At 45.2% G+C, this 22,376-nt stretch overlaps 1 protein-coding gene across 1 annotated transcript; it reads left to right on the forward strand.

Moving 5' to 3' along the window:
• Positions 1-7,760: 7,760 nt before the first annotated feature.
• On the forward strand, positions 7,761-12,663 carry LOC123447792 (protein tas-like). The gene is made up of 9 exons (XM_045124466.1): positions 7,761-8,037; positions 8,441-8,654; positions 8,735-8,830; positions 8,954-9,037; positions 9,410-9,570; positions 9,827-9,944; positions 11,459-11,594; positions 11,913-12,091; positions 12,198-12,663. The coding sequence occupies exons 2-9, from the start codon at positions 8,451-8,453 to the stop codon at positions 12,435-12,437; spliced, it is 1,218 nt and encodes a 405-aa protein (XP_044980401.1). The 5' UTR covers positions 7,761-8,037; positions 8,441-8,450; the 3' UTR covers positions 12,438-12,663.
• Positions 12,664-22,376: the final 9,713 nt, after the last annotated feature.

Here is a 22,376-nt window from a genome sequence, read left to right on the forward strand (position 1 = left end):
GCTATGACATGAGAGCATGGAACCCCTGCTTTATGTATCCTTCTGCAGGTGCATGTTCTCTTGTGCATGTCCACAATGTAATCAACTCCTCTATCACCTACTAGAAAAAGGCCATCTCCTGATCCCTCCACATAGCATGTGTTTGCAAATTCTGTTGCCTTCTCAACCTTCTTCCTGATCTTTGGGCAAATATCACCAGGCCATTTATCTGACTCCATCTGCTTGTTGTAATGCCTTGTCATTAGCTGTCTATAAATCCTATCAACCATGCTAAGTATTGGTAGTTCCCTAGCCTCCAGAATGTACCTGTTGAAAACTTCACATATGTTGTTTAGCAGAATATCACATTCGGGCAAGGTTCAGCAAGTTGCCCTCTGAATATGTTTGGGTAGTTCCCTAGCCTCCAGAATGTACCTGAACCTTGCATTATCATCAAGGGAGACATAGAAAGATGAGCCAGGGTTGCTTCTTCTAACCTCATGTGCATAATTCCAAAGTAGCTTGTACTGCCCTTCTACATCACCATATATAATTTTCATAGCCATTCTCCTTGCCCTCTGAAGTTTCATCCTACCAGGTGTCATGTGCCATTCTTTCTGACCAACCCTTGAGAAATTCATTAAGTTCATATCTTGATCAGCTCTAAAGCTCTCTAAGTACTTCATTGCTAGGAATTTAGAAGTGAAAGCCCTAATCTTCCACTTCTTGCTGCAAGTGTGTTCATGAACATATCTCTTAACCATGAAAGCCTTAGTTCTGTTATCATATGATGCCCACAAGTACCATGTGCAGTCATCATCACACTTGGCCTTCACTCTTTTCCTATCATTGACAGGTAGCTTGATATCAACTCTGTTTTGACATGAGTACTCTTTAATTGCTGTCCTCAGCAGTTCTACACTCTCAAAAACCTGGCCTACATGAAATGTTGGCCTATGTAGATCCTATGGTCTGAAAGTCCCAAACTTCAAATGCAGCTCTTCGTCATCTGAATCAGGTGCCCACAAATCTTCACCTTCAGACAAGTCTTCATCTGAATCATACTTCTGTTTGCCTTTGTCTTGAGCTTTAGGTTGCACTTGATCCCCTTTATGCTTTGCTCTCTCATTACTTTTGTTTTCCTGCCTCTGTTCTGGTTCATCCTCATCTACGTTATCTGCATACAAGTCATCATCATCATTGCCTATTTCATTGTCACTGTCCACAAGTAGACCAGGGTCATAATCCTCATCATCTGTGTCAGTACCTGCATCCTCTTCTTCCATTGCATAAGTGCATTTGCTCTGCCTAGCACTCCTCCTCATAGATGTGCTGCCTCCAACATCCTCTGCTTGTATTTCAGTATTTGCCTCTGCTTGCTATGTTTCTTGCTCAAGGAATATAACCTGCAGAGGAATTAGTGCCCCTGCCTCTGGCTCTGCATCTGCTTGCTCTGTTTCTACCCCTGCCTCTGCTTGCTCTGTTTCTGCCCCTGCCTCTGCTTCCTCTGTTTCAGACTGAACACTACTGCTGGGAATCCTCTTTGCACGGCTGATAACTGGAGGCAAATGTGCTCTTGGATAGTGCACAACATCATCTTCATTTGAATTTGCCTGCAAGCTGTCATCATGATCTAGATATATACTGAAGAAATGGTGCCCAATATCAACAAACACCATCATTCTGTCTCTCTGCTCCTCATCACTAAGTTCTCTTAGACCATTTGTACTGGGTGTAAGGATGGGCACACAGTAGAATACTTTGAGCCTCCCTGCCATCTCATAACCTATTTCCTCAACTAGGCTTTCAATGAGAATTGGTGACCACGTTACCTTCTCCACATTATCATACCAGATGGCTCGACCATTCACATAAGCACGGTTCCTCCCATGCCCAACAAAAAATCCACCATGATTAATTTCAACAGAGAAATTTCTGCTTCTAAGACCTGATGCACCAACACATAGACAACAAGCATCAGAATCGACTCTATATACATTTTATTAAAAGAGATAAAACCCTAAGCCCCAATTCTCCTACCCCCAAATCCCATACCAAAACCCTAGAACAATCGGTCCTGACTAACAACAACAACACGTCTACAAAGGCAATGCGGCCCTAAAAGGTTGGTTTTTGAACATCAAAACGCTCGGATTCTTGAGGAAATAGGACTTACTCTACACGGGGGGAGGTGCCCTTTTTGGACGACGAACAGGGGCCATCGACGTCGGGTCCAACGGGAAGAAGGAGTGCTGCGGCGGTGCCTCGTCGACGACGCACGAAATCAGCCCCTCGCCACGACTATACCGCCGACGATCGCCGGGGTGGCGACTCCCCTTTCTCTGGGCGAAGACGAACAGGGGACGTGACTGGAGGAGGAGGAGGAGGGATGATTGGGGATTAGGTGATGCCTGAGGGGCTATTCGCATATTTCCACTGCCGCCGCGCCGCGGGTCGCCACCTGTCCCCAACGATCGGTCAGCACGTGGTCAACTAGGCCTGTACGCACCGCATACATGCTACAGTGACCGTACATTCACGTCCCATCATATACAGTGACCGTAACGAGCGTATTCCAATGTTTAGTGACCGTATCGTGCTCTCGTCCCAAATACAATGACCATGAGTGTATTTATCTCCTGATGATTGGTACTATTAGGTTGGGTCGGTTTGGGTGGCCGTCTTGATCAGGGCAAATCTTCAACCCAAGGCCCAAACCAAAACGACCCCACTATTTGTACGTGGTGAAACTTGGTGGAGCATATCTGACACATCCGTATAGTTCCGATCCGTAAAATACATTTGTAGTTTATAGCTTGGGCTTTTGAGCGAACGGGCATTTACACTGTTAAATCAGGGTACCGTATTCTTATGACTCGGAAAGAGAGTGCAGCTCTTGAGGAAGCAACGGCTACCGACACTTCAACTGCAGAAAAATAGATGTGGAATGTTGTGTGGAAGCTCAATGTTGTTTCCAAAGTATGTGTCTTCTGGTGAAGGGTTCTTAGAGGAATTCTTTCCAATGAAACTACGCTCAAGACACGACACGTAGCTGAAGTCGACATATGTAAAATCTGTCGGGCAATCGGGGAAGACCTGAAACATGCTTTCATTCACTGCTCGCATGCGGCCGGTTTTTGAAATGCAGCGCGGGCATGATTCCAGGTTATCCTCCCACGGCTACAAACTGCCACTTGGGCTAGGGATATTTTATGTGATCAACGGATTACAAATAAAGACAGGGCTATCATTATTACTATCATGTGGAACATTTGACACTCTCGGAACTATGTGAAGCATGACGGAGAAGCTCTAGATCCGGTGGCTACAGCAAGACGAACGCGAGAAGTGATGTCCATCCTTGAGCTATCAATGAAGGAGCCAGTGGTGCTACCGGGGCATGGTTGATGCCCTCCGGAGCAAGGTGTCATTAAGATCTCTACAGATGGTGCTCTGAACTTTGCTAAAGGCCGAGGAGGAGGCGGGGGTGTGGCTCGCACTGACACGTCCCTTCTGGTTGCTTGGTGCAAACCTCACACAGGTATCTTGGATCCTTTCATCATGGAGGCCATTTCAGTCCATGAAGGAGTCAAGTTTGCCAAGCTGGGCGATTTTACACATGTGATTATGGAAACTGATTGTCTGGAGGTTGTTACACTCTAGAACACTCGCCACAATACTCGTTCGATTGTGTCTCCTATCTTAGATGAAATTAGAGAGCTAGCTAGGGATTTCATCTTGTTTGATATTCAACATGTAACGAGGACATCAAACATCCCCGCTCATGTCTGTGCTAAGCGTGTTTACACTTTGAATGTGACGGAATGTTGGCTTGATGATACTCCGAGCTTCCTAGTGACCAGCCAATTGGTTGATTGCCCTAGAAGTGCTTTTCATGAATAAAGCTCTCTATATTGCCTGCAAAAAAAGATTATCGGGATGAATTTTTGCGTTGCAGATCAGGCCCCGTATATGAAACTTGCAAATCATTCGCGGGAAAAACTTGCAAAGACATTCATCATACATAGTTGATCATCATATACATCATAGTACTACGTAAGAGGAGAGGGAGATCTATGGGCCGTGCAGCGTACCCGAGCCTAGGCTACCAAAAACGGTGGGCGTGGCGACGACGACACGACGAAGGAGCCTGAGGAGCTCAAACCTCATCGGAGTCGAGGTCGATCCAGACCTTGGCCTGCCTTCATGACGGCAGGTCCGCGTCCTTGGACGTGTATGCCTGCGACGCCGGGAAGCCCTGCTCGAGGATGCGCTCGCCGGCCTCCTCCGCCTCCCTCACCGAGCGCTACATGATGGCGCGCACGAGGTGGTTCTCCTGCCCCGGGGGAAGGTAGTCTTCGGGGTCGATGACGCATCAACGCGGCAGGTCTGTGTCGGCCTCGAGCTTGACATCGAGCGGCCTGAGCTCTTTTGGCTCTCTCTTGACCAGAGTATTCTGCGAGCTTGAGGCGCCCGCGGACGAGCTCCCAGCGGCAGAGGAGCCGGAGGAGGCGCGGCGTCGAACCGCGAGCTCGCACTCGTACTCGTCGAGCTCGCGGCGTTGGAAAGCCGACGACGGCCGGCTACCGTAGTTGAGCCACCTCCGTGTCCCCGCTTGCTTGCGGCGTTGCAGATGCGGCGACGCCGACGCTCCGCGTTATCCCCACCATTTTGTAGCCGTCCATCGGTCGGGACGGGTCGCTAGGGTTTTTCTAGTCTCGTTGGCGGCGAGAAATTGGGGCAGAGTGAGAGAGGAATCGCGACGTAGCGGCGGCGGAGGCGAATAAGGTTTGACCCGTATTCGAACGGTGAAACCGCATAAATAGCAGTAGAGATGGTCTTTTTTTGGTCCACGGCAAAAAAACTTACTTACCAGATCCGGGTTACGATATCTGTTCTGACAAGAAAAACGAACCAAACCCATATGCTCTTTAAAATTATACGGGTTTGGTTTTTTTACAGGTCCGCTAGAGATGCCCTTATCACAAAGCACATGACCGTCTAGAGTGCACATTTTTGGAGGCTATGCTGTCTAAGCTGGGGTTTTGATCCAAATTGGATTCAACCGGTGATGTCTTGTGTCACCTCGGTTGAGTATAAGGTTTGGCTTAATTCGAATAAGACAATATCATTTACACCCACACGGGAACTGACACAAGGGATCATTTGTCTTCATGCCTTTTTCTTCTGTGTGTGGAAGGATTGTCATCTTTTATTAATCATGAGGAGGATGCTGAAATTTGAACGGGTCCGGGGTGTGTAGACACTCTTCAATAATCTTACATTTATTATTTGTTGATGAATGTTTTTTATGAGACCAGATATCCAAAATGCAAACCCTCTGTGTGTAATCCTGGGTGAATATTGTCTAGCCTTGAGACAAATGGTGAGTGAAACCAAATGCTCTAATTTTTCCTGCCGAGATACATATGCGGAGGTGAGTGAAATCAATTGAAGAAACTTGATAATGTAAAATGTTCCCATTTTAGAAATTAACAGAGATGGGTTTGAGGAGATTTAGACAAGTGGATATGTTCTCCTTGATGCGCGAGTTGGTGTGGATGCATTATTTGGGGGTTAGAACATGTCTACAAAATTTAAGAACAGTTGGAGATATTTGGCAATGTAAAGTTGCTTAAGTTTGATTATGTACAGAGAGGGTTATGGAATATTTTAATGAATAAAACCAATTTGGATCGAGATAAAACTTGGCATGATCATTACATATATCATATATGACTTGCTAGAATTTTCATGAAATTATTTAAGAATATTTCTTATAAAAATATATCTCAAATAATTAAAATAACAGAAAAGGTTTTGAAGGGTTTTACTTAATATTTTAAACATGACCATGTGTTGAAACTCTTATATATGAAAACTACATGTCCAATGAGTTTCCCTCAAATTTCTCAAATATTTTGGAAGCATGAAAATAGTTTTTCCCTATAAAAAACCATTTCCGAAATAAAATACAAAAAAAACTATCAAAATAATAATTGTGGTTTGGGAAGTATCTTTGATAATAGGATCCAAATAAAATATTTAGGGCAAAACTTCCTTCCTAATTTGAGGACTCGTAGTACAAACCTCAATTCAAGAATTTTTGAAAGCTTAAATCAAATAAATTATTTTTGATCAAAATAATATTGTGTAAACAATAATTTTATGTCCTATACACATGATATGGTCAATTGGGAAAGATTTGGAGCAAGGAGATAAGTCTAGAGAGAAGGAGAATTTTTATGAATAAAAACACAAACAAGCACACAAGAAAATAGCAATCAAGTCAAGCATAATAGGCACATAAAAGTTTTTATTAATCCTAATTTTTTAGTTATGTTGACTTAGTCAGGAGAGGTAAAACACAAAATGTGACAGACCGGTCCGCCTGAGTCGACCCATCTGGCCAGCTATATTCGTGAAAGAAGATCATGATGCATGCTTGAGAGGGGAGCTCAATCAACAAACCACGCACTACTACCAGCTGAGCTACCTAAGATTATTAAACACAGAGCAGCATAAACCTTTAAGAAGCAAGTCAGCAACATCCAATATAGATCCGACATATTTTTTGAATTTTGAACGCGTTTATTTAAAAAAAAACTGAGTGGTTTGTGAAAGACAAATACTTTTCAACTTTGTAAAAATATTTATTTTACAAATAGGAGCATGTTCTAAAATTCTGAACAAATTTCAGAAACTTGAACATTTTCTAAAATCCCATTAATTTGTGAACATATTTCAAAAAATGCACATTTATTGAATTTGTGAACAAATTTGGAAAACATGAACATTTTCTAAAATTTCCCGATTTTTCAGTAACATGTGAACAAAATTTAGAAACGTGATTTTTTTCTGAATTTGCGGACAAATTTTGAAAAGGGGATTTTTTTTGAATTTTGTGAAAAATATAGAAATTGGAACATTTTCTAAAATACCTCAGCAATTTGTAATTTGTGAACAAAATTTTTAAATGTGAACATTTTTTGAATTTGTGATTTTTTTGGAAAACAGGGACATTTGGAAAAATACCCTGTTTTTTTCGAATATGTGAACAAAATTGAAAAACGCGAAAGTTTCTGAATTTGCAAACAAATTGTGAAAACGGAAACATTTTATGAATTTCATGAGCATTTTTAGAAAATGGGAACATTTTCCTAAATTTCTGATCAATTTTTTAATTTGTGAACAAAATTTTAAAATGCAATTTTTTTTTGTATTTGTAAACATATTTTGAAACATGAATTGTTTTTGAATTTTTGAACAAATGTAAAAATGGGATCATATTTCTTAAAACGAACATCTTTTACATCGTGACAAAAAATTTGAAAGACGAACACTTTTTGAATTTTTTTAACATTTGTTTTGAAAATAGTGAACCATTTTTGAAATTGTGTAATTTCATGAAATTTCTGGCAAAATTTTGCAAGCAAGAACAATTTCTAAAATATCAAACAAGATCTGTAATTTTCAGTTTTTATTTTTTTCTAAAACATTGTTTGAAATAGATAAAAAAATAAAAAATAAAAGAGCAATAAGAAGGAAAATAAAAACAGAAAAAAGAAATAGAAATATGAAGTATAAAAACTAAACTAAAATAAATAAATAATTAAACCGGTTCAGGAACCTTCAGGAAGGCTCCCAAAACTGGAAAAACTGGCTAGGACCATTTGTAGAAAGTTTCCAAAATGGGTATGGCTGGAATGCTCAACATGCCGGCCTACCCCGAGCGCTCGGTCGATAGCGTGTGCGGAACCCCGACTGTTTGCCGCAGACGGCGGCAAATAGGGGTTTTTCCGCTTGAGAGTGGCTGGGCTAGTGGGGCAGTGGGCAGGGCACGCTGTTCCATCCGCCTCCACGAATCCTTGCCACACACACGAACACTGTTGTGCGCCGTCGCGGGACGGCCACCTCATCCACCCCTACCCGTAGGCCTCCGTCGCGCGGAATTCAGGCAACCGACCTCGCAGAGCCTCCTCCGTCCTCTCCCGCCGTTGCAGGCAGGCAGGGGCAACCTAGAAACAGGAACTTTGGGAGGCGACGACCTAGAAACAGGTAGCCCTCTTCCGCCCCTCCTTCTCCGCGGTTCTCGATTCCGAATAGGCGCATACGTTGTTTTCCCGGGAATTCTCGGGAATGCAAGTCGAAAAACGCGTGCTTATCCATGAAATTAAAGTATCTTGGGATTGCATTCCCGAGAATTCCCGGGTATTGGGGGCAGGAATTCCAAATACTAGTAGGTTTTACTTTTTAGGAGCTTATCTGTTGGGGTTTCCAATATTAATTTATTTAGTGGACTTGCCAGATGAAGAAATTTAGTTACATGTAGTAAGGGTTTGGCCATGCATAATGCAGAATGTAGCGTTCAGGTTTTCTCTGTACAAATTCCAGAATTTGGGCAGCTAGTGTTCCGACGCTGACACGGAAAATGATTGTTTGCTGTAATATGCATGGACAGGAATTTCAGTATGCAACAAATGGCGCTATCTGCCTTCGTCGCGACCCCCTCCTCATCCTATAGCAATGGCTTACCGGGGTCGACTGCCCGCCGGTCTCAAAGATGGCACGCGAGACGCCTGCGCAGCCAAGTTCGAGCGCAGGCACAAGATGGGTTGCAGTATAAGAAGCTGGGAGATTCGGACCTTCTTGTCAGCGAGATTACTCTTGGAACAGTATGTGCATAGCCGCAGATCATGTTGCATGTTGTTGCTACGTTTGTTTTACAATCCGGACTGATTCTTTGTTCCTTTAGATGACTTTTGGGGAGCAAAACACAGAGAAGGAAGCACATGATATGCTTTCTTATTCTTTAGATCAGGGCATCAATATACTTGACACTGCAGAAATGGTCAGTGCAGAACTGTGTATTCTTTCCTCCCCTTTGGGAACTCTATTCCCTTATCCTCTGAAGTTCAGTTCAATCAGCTATCCATGAATGATAGATCTAGTTTTTCATTTTTTATTCCTTTAGTACCCTGTTCCAACAAAGAAGGAAACTCAAGGGAGGACTGATCTATATATAGGCAGGTGGATGCAATCCAAGCCACGAGACAAGGTACTGTAAACTGGCCCAGTTGTTTATCACCTCATTCTGAATTCTCCAATCAATGTCAGCTGCTTGGGTTACCAGCAATTTCATGGACATGAGATTCTATTCTGTTTAATTAACTTGTTTCTATATGTACAAGATTCTTTTGTATCTGCATATATGGTATGCTGATTCCCCAACCAAGTTGCCGTTAGTGTTTAGGGTCTAGAAATTATGATCATAATAATAAGAATAAATATGTTGGATAAATAAAAATAAAATATGGCCCAAGCTTTAGGATCAACAGACCTCAAATTTTCCATTTGTAGTGACATGTTTGAATAGGTTCACTGAGAGTCTGAAACATGACACTTGCATGTTTTGATTATGTGTATCTAGGTGATTCTAGCCACCAAAGTTTCTGGTTATTCAGAGCGATCTACTTATCTTCGGGATAATGCAGAGGTGGTGCGTGTCGATGCCGCCAATATCAAGGAAAGTGTTGAAAAGAGTCTTTCACGTTTAAATACAGACTACATTGATTTGCTTCAGATACACTGGTTAGTGTTTCATTTTGTAGATTATTTTTGCTTATGCATAACCTGCACATCTTTTTGTCCAGCTCGAATGCATGCATAATCATTTTCAGAGCCAATATTCATTAGATTAACTTTGTCAGGTTTTTGTTTATGGAAATATTTTTCAACTAATTATCAACATTGGAGAGGAGGTTATTTGTTGTTATATTGATTTTTTTTCTTTTTACTTGATGAGAAATCAACCCTGGCTCCGAATGTTTCTTTTATGTCTTTATAGGCCCGATAGGTATGTACCAATATTCGGTGAATTCAGTTATAACTCAACCAAATGGCGGCCAAGCGTTCCATTTGAAGATCAATTGAAAGCTTTCCAGGAGCTAATTGATGAAGGAAAGGTATTATTTTTTAGCCTTATTTTTTGGAGAAAACACAAAAGCCTTGCCTGACACATATTTAGCTGTTTTTTTTTCTGAGTGTACGCAAAATGCATACCATATTTTTATAGAAGAGATAAGAGTTGAAATTACAAACGCTCCCACCAATCCTGGGAGAGCAGAGAGTCTCCATAACCACCTGAACATCTCATGAACTACTCACAAAATGCCACAGGCCCAACTCCTGCTACAAGACCAGCGTAGGAAGCTTTGCTACACCACTTCCAGGAAGCTTCATCGATTGCTGTGGGTTCTAGCTGGACATTAAGCAGGGCCTCTCATAAGTGAATGTACCGCACCAGACCATCCGTGGGTAGTTCTCCATCAACATCAGAAACCCAGCGATGCAAGGTTAAGCCATCTCTGACAGTTCTCCTTTTCAGAACTCGTCGTTTCACTTGAGCCAAGACCAACCGAGCAATCTCCTCGACCCGACAGCCATTGACCCAATGATCCATCCGACCAGAACGGATCTTGCTGCCAGAACCCACCTTCCAATGCTCCAAGCAATTGAACAGGCCTTCGACATGGGAGTCAGAGGTCATGGCCTCATGGGTGGCCCTTTCCAAGGTGCACTTGAGCCATTCCCTTCGAAGTCTTAGAGCCAAACCCTGTTTGCATAGATCAAGTATGCCCAAACCGCAAGATATTTAAGTCTGCACACTCAGCGACAAGCAACGAGACATTTACCTCCGTGAATGTTCTCAGAGCCCTCCTCAAAAAAATGCTCAACAGCCCTTATCCATTCTGTCCAAAGCCCATATAGGGGCATCTGCAACCAGAAGATGATGAGTAGGTTTTGCTCGTATCAGTGTTCACGAGGATCAATCTCCTAGTTCTCGTGATCCCCCTTTATGCCTTAGCTGATATTATAAACAAGCAAAGTCAATAATTGTGCATTTCTTTTATGGAGATGGCTAAACTTATTTTTGTCGAACACACATCAAAACACGTTTTCTTACAGAAAGCATGTAGGGAAGCAGGGAAAGCAAACAAAACACACACGCACAGAACCCCCCGGGGGGGTGGGGGTGGGTGGGGGGTGGGGGGTTGATAACCATAATCACTCATATTATTTTGGTAAAAGGGTGAGTGTTTTTTGGGTTAATAACAACCATCTAATTATTATAGAGCACATATTTTACGAGCAAGTCAACCATTCCTCTCTTTTCTGGAGTTGCCTAGATCGTTCTGTCGCTGCCATTTCATTGTTTTTGTTTGCGTCCTTGTCGCTGCTAGTCTGGACTTATCTTGTTTGAGATCCTCTAGTATGCTGCTGTCCCTGGTCTGAACCTGATTGTAAGAATGCTGCCAATGGGAGTTGCAATGAAAGCTTGGCTTAATGCCTTGTTTCTAGAAGTAGCTTATGATTATGTTATTACTGCATTTTAGAGGCACATGTGAGTAGTTCACTCACAGCATATTCAAAGTGCAGAAAGAACAATTGTTGAAATCACTTCTATTGTATGTTGTAGGTACGCTATATCGGTGTTTCCAATGAAACCTCATATGGAGTGATGGAGTTTGTACAGGCTGCAAAACTTCAGGGACTTCCAAAGATTGTGAGCATCCAGAACAGTTATAGTCTAATTGTGAGATGCCGCTTTGAAGGTGAAACAGATGACACCTATCTCTTCACTTGATTCATCAGAATTCTGTTTATCAGACCCTTGGTTCTAAAATTAACTGATTTTTTTTTATCTTCTCTTTTAATCTGAAAGTCAGTTGCCTGTTATGTCAAATAAATACAAATTGCTGATAAATATTTGCTGGCAGCTAATTTCCTTCCTGCTTAGATATAACTAAAAAGAATGAAAAGGGTTCCATACAATCGTGTTATAATTTTGTTGAATTGTGCATTTTGTATATTATTGAGGTGATGGTACCTAATATGCTGGACCTGACCTTCATGGTTTTTTTTTATCATAGTTGATCTTGTTGAGGTCTGCCACCCAAATAACTGCAATATTGGGCTGCTTGCCTACTCCCCATTGGCGGGTGGCGTTCTCAGCGGAAAGTATCTTGATGCTAACTCTGCCAATGCAAAGAGGAGCAGGCTGAATCTCTTCCCGGGATACATGGAGCGCTACAACGCATCTTTGGCTAAAGTATGGTTAAACACTAGAACTAACAATTCAGAACTAAATTTTGTTAGTTTCCCACTTTTGTGAGTGCGGCATTCATCCTTGTTTACTTCTATTGCCTTTGTTTCAGGAAGCAACAGACGAGTATGTCAAGCTTGCCAAGAAGCATGGGCTAACACCTGTCCAGCTTGCCCTTGGCTTCGTGCGTGACCGCCCTTTTACAGCCAGCACCATCATCGGAGCGACCACCATGGATCAGTTGAAGGAGAACATCGATGCATTTACCAGCGCTCCGCGGCCTCTGCCGCCGCAAGTCCTCGATGACATTGAGATTCTTTTCAAGAAATACAAAGACCCAGCAATCCTCTAGATGCTCATTCACCTTTTTTGCTACAAAGGGCATCAATCCTCAACACGTACAAGACCTAGCAAGCGGACATGGATTACGCGATTTCGTTCATGTTTATTACACATTGCTTTGTTTCTTTCAACTGATATTTCCCAAATGTGTATGCGTTTATTTTTTGAAATATATGTGCACAGATAGTATATCTCGGAGTAAAGAATGATGCTACATATAATCAGCTATTTTCTCTCTAAATTTTCTAAAACAGGAAAGTTTACCTAGTTATCATACCATCAGCTATTTGTTTCCTGTTTTTCTGTAAACAGGGAAACTTCTAAGAGTTATCAGTTCTATTTGGCCATTATCTGCACTCTGTTGCCTGTTGGCGCCGTCGGTGGTGTTCCCCTGTGGCGTGAACGTGACATCCACCGTGCGGCGAGTGGCGGCCCGTATCCTCCATGGTGAAGCGGCTAAGAACATCTTCAATAGCATCGGCTATTGTGTTCTATCCCGCTGTTGATGTGAACATTGTCTCCCGATGAAAGATTTTTTGGTCTTATGACACAATCTTTTTCTCTCTTTTTTTTTTAATTTTTTTCTCTTTTAGAAAGACGGTGTTCTGTGTTGTTTGATCCTTGGTGAGCCCGTGTCAGTCTCAGTATGTGACGTTACTAGCAGTGTGCTTACTATTAAGGAGATGTTTGTTTTGATGAGTGGTAACGTGAACGTAAATGTAAACTGATTACACACCGTAACAGCATTGGAATGGACAAACCTCATTTTGTTTGGTTCTGCCCTGTAAAGGAAACAGATCTGCACGAGGAACTTGATGGGGGATGAACTTGACGGTCGTGATGCTCCTCCTCGGCGGAGATGGACCTTGCTGCTCCTCCGTGGCGGCTTCGACGGTCCATCCTCGTCGGCGTCGACGGCGAGTTCATCTGTCCGTCCTCGTCGGGCAAGGAGGTCAGTCCTCGTCGGCATCGACGGCGGCTTCAACTATCCATCCTCGTCAGCGTCGATGGCGGCTTCAAGTGCACGAGAAGGGATTCGTCGGGAGTCGGAGGGGATCGAAGGGGATCGACGACGCGGAGACTTTGGATGAATCAGGACGGGGCGGGGGCGGGGGCGGCGGATGGGTTCGTGGGGGACGAGGAGCGATCTCGTGAGGGAAGTTAACGCTTCGTTACCGGGGGGAGGTGGGTGGTAGCGACCGAGACTTGTTCTGGAACCGTTTACAGGGGAAGATGATTACAGTGCATCCATTCCAAACGCCTGAAACGGTTGTGGTTAACGGTGTAAACAGGTGACGGTGCGAATTGGTCGAAACAAACACCTCCTAAGTGTAATGCTTGTCCCATCTAGAGCTTTTCACTGCTATTTTATACTCCCTCTGCACCTAAATAATTATGAGGTGTGCTTCGGTACAACCCCCTTTCCCACAAAACGTATAAAGAAGAATGTATATCCACCTCATATTATACACTATAGGCCGCCATACGTATATCCACCTTGTATAGTATACGTATAACGGTCTATAATGTACAATACGAGGTGAGTATATATTCTCCTTTATACGTGTTGTGGGGAAAGGGATTGTACCGAAGCACACCTCAATAATTATAGTTGAGGAGAACTAGATTAGTTCTCTTCAACTATAATTAGTTAGGTATAGAGGGAATATTGTTTTGATTTTTTCATGAAGACTTACTTGTCGAGTTTCTGTCTGGAGACGAAGAGCGCAATGCGCACATGCCATCGTTCGCCATCAATTCTAACTATGCCCATGGTGTCCTGTCATTTACCAGTAGGCGATAATTGTCGCCACATCGTCATAAGAAGCCACACGCGACACGTTGTGAATTACAACAACGATGTTTTGATCATTGTCCAAATTTAACTATTTCATGACAACACACGGGCATTCAACTAGTTTGAATAAGTAGAGAGATGCATCGTCTCCAAGACATAGGGCGCGTTTGGCTGTCATGCATACATGCATGCACTTGCACAGGCTACCATATTTTCATGCCAAAAATCTTGGTAACGCCACATGTTTCTACCGGCTAAATTGATCCTTACAGACTTGTGGAAAAAGCGGGCTACCAAACCAAACGAATCAGTGAGGCACGGAGGTAGATTGCGCCGCCGGAGGGTACGCAGGCTGTGTGCCGACTATGTGAAACACCGTGCCGACGTTCAAGGCGATCAGCCCCATGTAAAACGCCATGTACGCTCTCGTTTCGCCATCCTCGCAGGCGCTACACTGTATCCTCATCTGATTCACCATGCACAGCCACACGCCGGCCAAGAACCCCTGCAGATTTCAGTCAGTTACACCGGGAAGTTTCAGTTAGCACGTCGATCGCATCACGACTCTTTTCTTTGGGAGGGGGGGGGGGGGGGGGGGGGGGGTGGTGGTTACCTGCCAAAAGCGCCGGGAGGCCGTCGTTTCCGCGGCCCCATCGTCCGCCGGCGACGCTGTGGCGCGTTCTTCGGGCACGCCCTTCTCGACGTCCAGCAGCGGCGCCTCCTCTGTCGCCTCGCAGCCAGACGCGTCGCACGGCGTCGAGGAGATCCGATGTGCCATTGTGGGAAGAGAGACGGCGACGAGCGGGCCTTTGCCCTGTCTTTTCTCTTTCCGCCCCGCACACGAGTTTAATCTGCAAATCTAAATTGACGTCGCGTGCGAGTTGGTCTCGGAGACATAGGCACAGGTGTAAATAATCCCTGTATTTCTCAATTAGGGCTTTAAATACACACGCATGCGAAGAGATGAGGTCACAAGGGGCCGGCAGGAAACAAGGAAAGATAAGATGAACCCTGATAAGTGTCATACATGTGGCACCAACACATGACAACTTCAAATGTTTTTTATGACAAGTTTAATAAGGCGATGATGGCAAATTTAATGATGTAAGGAAGATAACTTTCTGTTTAGATGGCAAATTTCATTTGTTTTTGTGCAAATACGCGCAGAAGCATATCATTTTATTGATAGATATGAGAGAATACAAAGGGTTTAGTTACCCAAAGACGTGCACAACAAGAAAGGGGTGTCTTTGGGGTTACCAATGAGCATGTGATAGGAGGTTGCTCAGCACCAACAGAAGATCAGGCTACAGGGATGATTCTGACTAAACCCTTGGGGCTAGCCCGTGCCCATCGCCTAGCCTCATCTTTGATGGTCCTGAGTAGGTGGGAGCTGGAAGGGAGCGTGCTGTAAAAAATGGTTGCATTCCTATGCTTCCAAATGGCCCATGTGGTGATGATCGCGAGTGAAGCAAAGCCCTTCCGCTGTTGTGGCAGGGTCACGGCGGTGCACTCCAGCCATCAGCCGAAGAAGGTGGCCTGGCCATCCGGGAGGTGCAAACGTTGTTGGAATTAAACACGGTCTCCTGGTACAGCTCGGATCAGGATTCAATCACTGATTATGACATGTACAGGCTAGCTGATAGTAGTATATATATGCAACCTACCCCTTGTAATTTGAACCAGATCAAGACCAAAGTAATACAAGCATAGGATCGACACGGTCCTATTAGCCATCACTTAGAATTCTCGCGTGCGTGTTCCGTTGTGATCGAATTTGCCCGGCGAATTGATCGCTAGCTTAGCTGATTAAGCTAGCTATATCCGTACGGCAGTCCAGCAACAATCCATCCACCTGTGTGCCTGCTTGCTTAGTACTACCACTACGGTGTGTATCGGATCTTCTTGAACAGACGTGTGGTTGACGACCGAAAGTATTGGTCGTTGGAATCGCGTCATACAAAGTACGTCGGAAAGTACTTGACGTATGGGTCTGGGCCAACAATTGGTATCTAGAGCCAGGTTGATCTTCTTGTAACGGGAGATCATGTCGGAGGACGACAAGTCCAAGTAGCTGGCGGCGTACTCCGGTGCGGCTAAAGTATTTGCTGCTCCGGCGAGTTCGTCGTACCCACGATTTGGCCGCGAGAACTTCGGGGTCTGGAAGGCACTGATGGAGTGTGGTCTCCACGCCAACGTGTTGTGGGACGCAGTCGATCCAGGAGGCGATGCTTTCAAGAAGGGGGGAGCCGAGCACTGGAAGGATCGGCAGACGGCATCGGCGATTTACTCGGCGATGTCGATGGATGTCCTCCAACATCTGATCGCCAAAGAAACGACGAAGGAGGTGTGGGATAACTTGGAGCTCATGTTCGAGGGACACGACCGTGTCAAGCAAGCCAATCTCCAAACTCTCTTAAGGAACTATGAGACTTTGGTCATGGGCGACAATGAGTCCGTGGATGTGTTTTCTTCACAGGTAGCTACTCTCGTCAATCGGATCCGCGCACTTGGAGAAAATCTAACGGAGGCCTCGTTTGTCCGTCGATTCTTGCCTGCGGCTCCTCCCCGGTACCTGCAAATTGTCACGGCGATCGAGCAGTGCGTCGATCTCGCGACTCTCTCCATTGATGGTCTCGTCGGACGCTACAAGGCTCACGACGAGCGTATGAGGCGGGACGGGAGGAACGATGAGCTTGTCATGCTCACGCGGGCTCAGTGGCAGGTGCTGGACTCAAGGAGAGAAGGTGAGGGCTCTAGCAGTTATGCTCGCCAAGATCGTGTGACAAACGAACAAAATCAAAAGGACGCCAGCGATGACATTCCGAAGAAGAAGAAGAAGTTCGACAAGCGCAAGATCAAGTGTCACAAGTGTGGCATCATGGGGCACTTCAAGTCGGAGTGCAAGAATTCCCCAAAGGAGAAGGCGTTCATGGCCCAACAAGGAGATGAAGGTGACATGATGTTGATGTGTGAACTCGTGGACGAGGAGGATCCAGTTCTTCAAGGGCTGGCTAAAGAAATTGCCGCGCTCCGTGAAGGAAAAGTTTGCTCTCAAAATCATGATTCGGAAACTCGTGTCGATGCTACGGATGCGGGGGGTGATTCCGAAACTTACATCAATACTATGGGTGTAAGTGCTATCTTTGCTGGAGCGAAGGAAGTGCTCATTGCATGCGCTCAGCCATGGAGAAGTGGCCTTGTTACAAACATGAGGGGTGATTCCAAAATTCGTGTCGAAGCTACTGACGTGATGCATAAGTCTGAAATTTGTGTCAATGCTACGGGCACGAATGTCACTTCGGCGTACATGGCTCGTGAAGACCACGAATCAAAGTATGCTGATGCAAAAGTAGGCACGTGCGCACCAGCCTTGTCATGTCGTCCAGTAACAGACAAAGACATGGTGTCAGAAATACACTACGCACCTGTGATGGTGACGGAAAACCATAGCACACGACGAACTATGCCGCTCGGACCTGATGAGAATCGCGCCGTGTCAGAGGATGGCAAAGCGAGGGAAAAAGGTCCACTCCCGGTTGTGGTTGTGGAGATTCTAGATTTTGGACCGCGAATTCACGGACGAGCAGCCGTCCGGTATGCTACGGTCGCTCGGCTAGAAGACCCGAAGCTGGTTGTCCCGATCAGCAGCAAAGGAGGTGGACTAGGTTGTAGTATCCTACGTAGTAGTAGCAGTACGTCTTCAGCAATAGGGCATGGAGCATGACGTGGTGGATTTGTTCCATCACATGAAGAAGCTCTACAAGTAGTTCATATGGCTGGAGGGAGCACATGCAACGCAACAAGTGATCCAAATGAAGGGTCAGGGATACTAGGAAGCCTAGTTCGGGCTGGATTTTTTGCTTCGCCAAAAGAAACGCGCGCAGCAGAAATTTTCATGTCGCCTCCGACAGTAATGGAGGAAAGGACACCACCACCTGTAAACATAAAGCTACAGCCGGTGTTTCATCCATATCCGGAGGATACTCTTCGGACGATTGACTTGGTAAAGATCAAAGGAAGTGGGCGAAGGTATCTAGCAATTGTTGAGGAACCGGTAGATTTTGAAGACGCAAATACGAAGGAGTGTTGGCGTCATGCTATGAAAGAAGAGTTGGGGTCGATCCACGACAACAATGCATGGGAGCTTGTGGATCTTCCCAACAATGAAAAAACCATGGAGCTCAAGTGAGAATTTACGATCAAGAAAGAAGCTGAAGGAAATTGTGTGAAGCACAAGGCGAAGCTAGTGGTCAAAGAGGACATGCAAGATGAATGTGTGGGCTTCAAAGACGTGTTCGTTCCCATTGCACAGATGGAATCAGTGAGATTACTCATCGCTCTCGCGGCTCAAGAATCATGAAAGATACATCACATGGATGTAAAATCCACGTTTTTGCACTGTGAGATGGAAGGAGATGTGTATGTGAATCAAGCACCAAGCTTCATCAAGGAGGGAGAAGAACACAAGGTATTGAGGCTACACAAAGTCTTGTATGGGCGACGGCAAGACCTTCGAGCGTGGAATATCAAACTTGATCGGACTTTGATTTCTCTTGGATTTGAGAAAGCCCCACTAGAGCATGCAATGTACAAGATAGATGAAGGAAGGGATCGTCTACTAGTTGGCATCTACGACGACAATCTATTGATTACTGGAGCAGATGAAGAGGTGATTGCAAAGTTCAAGCTACAAATGAAGGAGCTTTTCAAGATGGTTGATCTAGGTCTTCTGAGTTGCTACCTCGGGCCATAGGTACATCAAAAGCCGGAAGGGATCACACTATGCGAGGAGGCATACACAAAGAAAGGTACTCGAAAACTGTGGCATGGGAGATTGCAATCCAATTGATGCTTCAATGGAACCTCGTCTTGAACTGAGCAAGAAGGAGATGGTGAAACTACTCACCTATAGTGATAGTGACAAGGAAGGAATTGTTGACGACCGTAAGAGTACCTCGGGCGTGGCATATTTCCTTGATGGAAGCATAGTAAGCTGGCTATCACGAAAGCATAAAGTGATGACATCGACTTGAAGTGAAGCAGAGTGTCAAGATGTGTGGCTAAGGCTACACGGTGATCTCATGGATCGAGATCTGGAACAAGTGGTGCTCAAAGTTGACAGCGAGTCTATGTTTTTTCTACGCGAGGATCCAGTGTGGCGTGACAGGAGCAAGCACATTGATATGATGTATCACTACATGAAGGATGACGTGAAAGAAGGTAAAACGAAGGTCAACTACATTTGCACCGATGATCAGTTGGTGGACATCCTAACCAAGGCTTTAGATCGAGAGAAGTTCTTGGAGATGCGAAGAAGGATTGGCGTCGAACTGTAACGTAACGACGCCGTGTTTAGGGGGGTGATTGTTGGAATTAAACACGTCTCTTGGTACGGCTCGGATCAGTATTCAATCACTGATTAGGACATGTATAGACTAGCTGATAGTAGTATATATATGCAATCTACCCCTTGTAAACTGAACTAGATCAAGACCAAAGTAATACAAGCATAGGACCGACACGGTCCTATTAGCCATCACCTAGAATTCTCGCGTGCGTGTTCCGTTGTGATCGAATTAGCCCGACGAGTTGATCTCTAGCTTAGCTGATTAAGCTAGCTATATCCGTGCGACAGTCCAGCAACAATCCATCCACCTGTGTGCCTGCTTGCTTAGTACTACCACTACGATGTGTATCAGATCTTCTTGTACAGGCGTGTGGTTAACAGTCGAAAGCACTGATCGTTGAAATCGCGTCATACAAAGTACGTCGGAAAATACTTGACGTACGGGTCTGGGCCAACAGACTTAGTCGACCTGAGGATAAGACCTCATGCCAGGCGATCTTCGAGAAGACACAGTCGGCAAGGAGATTGTGTAAGGACTCATCCTCGTGAGAACATCGGCAATAGACCGGGGGGGGGGGGGTGTTGAAGGTTGCCGCCTGGTCAAGAGATCTGCCATCCGACATCGATTTTGCGACACAAGACAGAGAAAGACCTTCACTTTCAACGGGGGCCAGCTACGCTAGATGATCCTCTAGAATGGCACCGTCGTGGATCCCTTGAACATGACATGATAGCAGAAGTGCACAAAATACAACCCATTGGTCATCCAACGCCAAGTGAGTGTGTCCAGGGAAGTGGAAAGAGAAACTCTCTGAATGCGCCTCCAGAGGTCTACATACTCGATGGTGGCGAGAGGACCATGGCCACCGGTGATGTCGGAGATCCAAGTACATTGTGCCAGTGTCACACACCAGCCTGGCATGGCAGCGGCGACATGGTACGAGGGTAACCAGAGTTGGTGCGATCTCAGAGATAGAGCCCCCGTCTAGCTAGTGGTCAAGCCAAAACTAGCAGGTTTTGCCTATGCCTAATGTCCAAACCATGGAAGCTCGGAATAGCTGTTGCGCCTCGATCTCGTGAGGGAGGTGGAGATGCTGCCAAGGGCGGCTAGGATCCGTGTCTTGAGCCTTAACCAGTGAGTGTGAAGGCCGATGCCGGTGCAAAGAAGATCATGAACCCCGAGGCCCCCCAAACTCAAGGGGGTGACGAACTTCAGCCTAGCTGATGAGGGGCAATAGCTCCCGTGCGACGTCTTTCCTGGGAATTGGAAGCAGTGCGACATCTTTCGATAAAATAGCTCTCGTGCGACGGTTTACAAGGAGAAAATAGCTCACGGCCACACATGCGATAAAACTTTAGTCAACTACTCCAATTTGCGTTAAGTCATGTCTTACCTAATTTGGGCCCAAATTAATTAGCACCGCATCTCGTGAAACTGCCCGACTAGAACTATCTGAAACTGCCCGACATCTTCAGCTCCGGCGGCGGCTACGGCGGCGTAGCCCTCTTTCTCGGCGGCGGCGGCGGCGGCCATGGTGGTGAGTGAATTCGATACTCTAGTCCCAATCCCTCCGCCTTGTAGATCTGAGCTCTCTGTTTTGCTTGGTGAAATCGATAGAAGGTGAGAGGGGGCGGCGCGGTGAGAGGAGCCCGTGGTCAGGTCGAGAAGGAGCCACCAGATTCAGTTTCGAACAGGTAATGCGCCTCCCTTCCGCCCATTTTGTGAGTGCGATTGAAGGCAGTCTTTGCTCTGTCTCACGCTGCCCGCCCGCCTATAACAGAGGGAAAGCTGCTGAGACATTTGAATTTGCAATCAATTTCTTTCCATCGACGGCAAAATTAGTTGATGGTAGCATTGAGAACATCCAGAGAGACACAATTATGAAATGGGAGGTTGATTGTGCAGAAATTGATCCCAATGAGATACAGTCGATGGAAGAGAATGCAGTGAGGAAATTGGTGGAGAAAATTGGGGAAACTGTGCTTTGGGGTCCAGAGCAAGAGGTTTCACTATTGCGGTATGATGATTTCAAAGGAGAGTATGTCAGAATTGAAGATGGTGAAGATATTGTTGTTGAAATCGATAGGCAAGAGGGCTGGGCAAGCCTCAGGGCTGAATTTTTTGCTGAGCTCGTTGGTCTGAATATTGACTCGAAGGTAGGTTATGTGCCGTCACACTTGGCTATGCAGAAGGCAGATGATGATTGGGCTTCGCAGAGGCATATCGTTCCCATTATTACGGATCTAACAGTAATAGCCGATGGGGCTAATTCACATGCAGAAGAGAGAAATGTTAATGTTGTTGATTGGAATGCAGTTGAGTTGGAGGAGCCTACTGATTTGGTCATTGCACCAATTGCTGACACTGAGATGGCCAAACTATTTGGCATTCCAGTCGATGACAGAGATGAGGAGGAGAGGGATGAAGCTAATACAAGTGATAATGATGACAGAGAATTGAGTGATGTAGATGAACAGTTGATGAAAGATGCTGCAGATGATGTAGATGATGCACATGATGAAGAGCTAGTGCATGTGTATGACAAGGAAAACCCTGTCATTCGAGTGGGGAAGTTGTGGCCAAACATGGATGAGTTCAGGTTGTCTTTCAAGACTTATGCAGTCAGACATCAGTTTGATGCCAAGACAGTTTGGACTGATAGAAAGAAGTTTTATGCTAAGTGCAGAGGTTTTGATGGTAGTGGTAGGAGGGCTTGCAAGTGGTACATATCTGCTAGACTGTAGCCTGATGGAAGTACTGTCAGGGTTAACCAAATTCCTAATAAACATACTTGTCTCAC

The sequence above is a fragment of the Hordeum vulgare genome, chromosome 4H (assembly GCF_904849725.1).
Source record: "Hordeum vulgare subsp. vulgare chromosome 4H, MorexV3_pseudomolecules_assembly, whole genome shotgun sequence".
NCBI lineage: Eukaryota > Viridiplantae > Streptophyta > Magnoliopsida > Poales > Poaceae > Hordeum > Hordeum vulgare.

Bases quoted from the DNA above. Each gene is read 5' to 3' on its own strand.
- LOC123447792 (XM_045124466.1), top strand. From the start codon at position 8,451: ATGCAACAAATGGCGCTATCTGCCTTCGTCGCGACCCCCTCCTCATCC. The intron at 8,655-8,734 runs GTATGTGCATAG...TTGTTCCTTTAG, and splicing joins GCGAGATTACTCTTGGAACA to ATGACTTTTGGGGAGCAAAA. The intron at 9,945-11,458 runs GTATTATTTTTT...TGTATGTTGTAG, and splicing joins AGCTAATTGATGAAGGAAAG to GTACGCTATATCGGTGTTTC.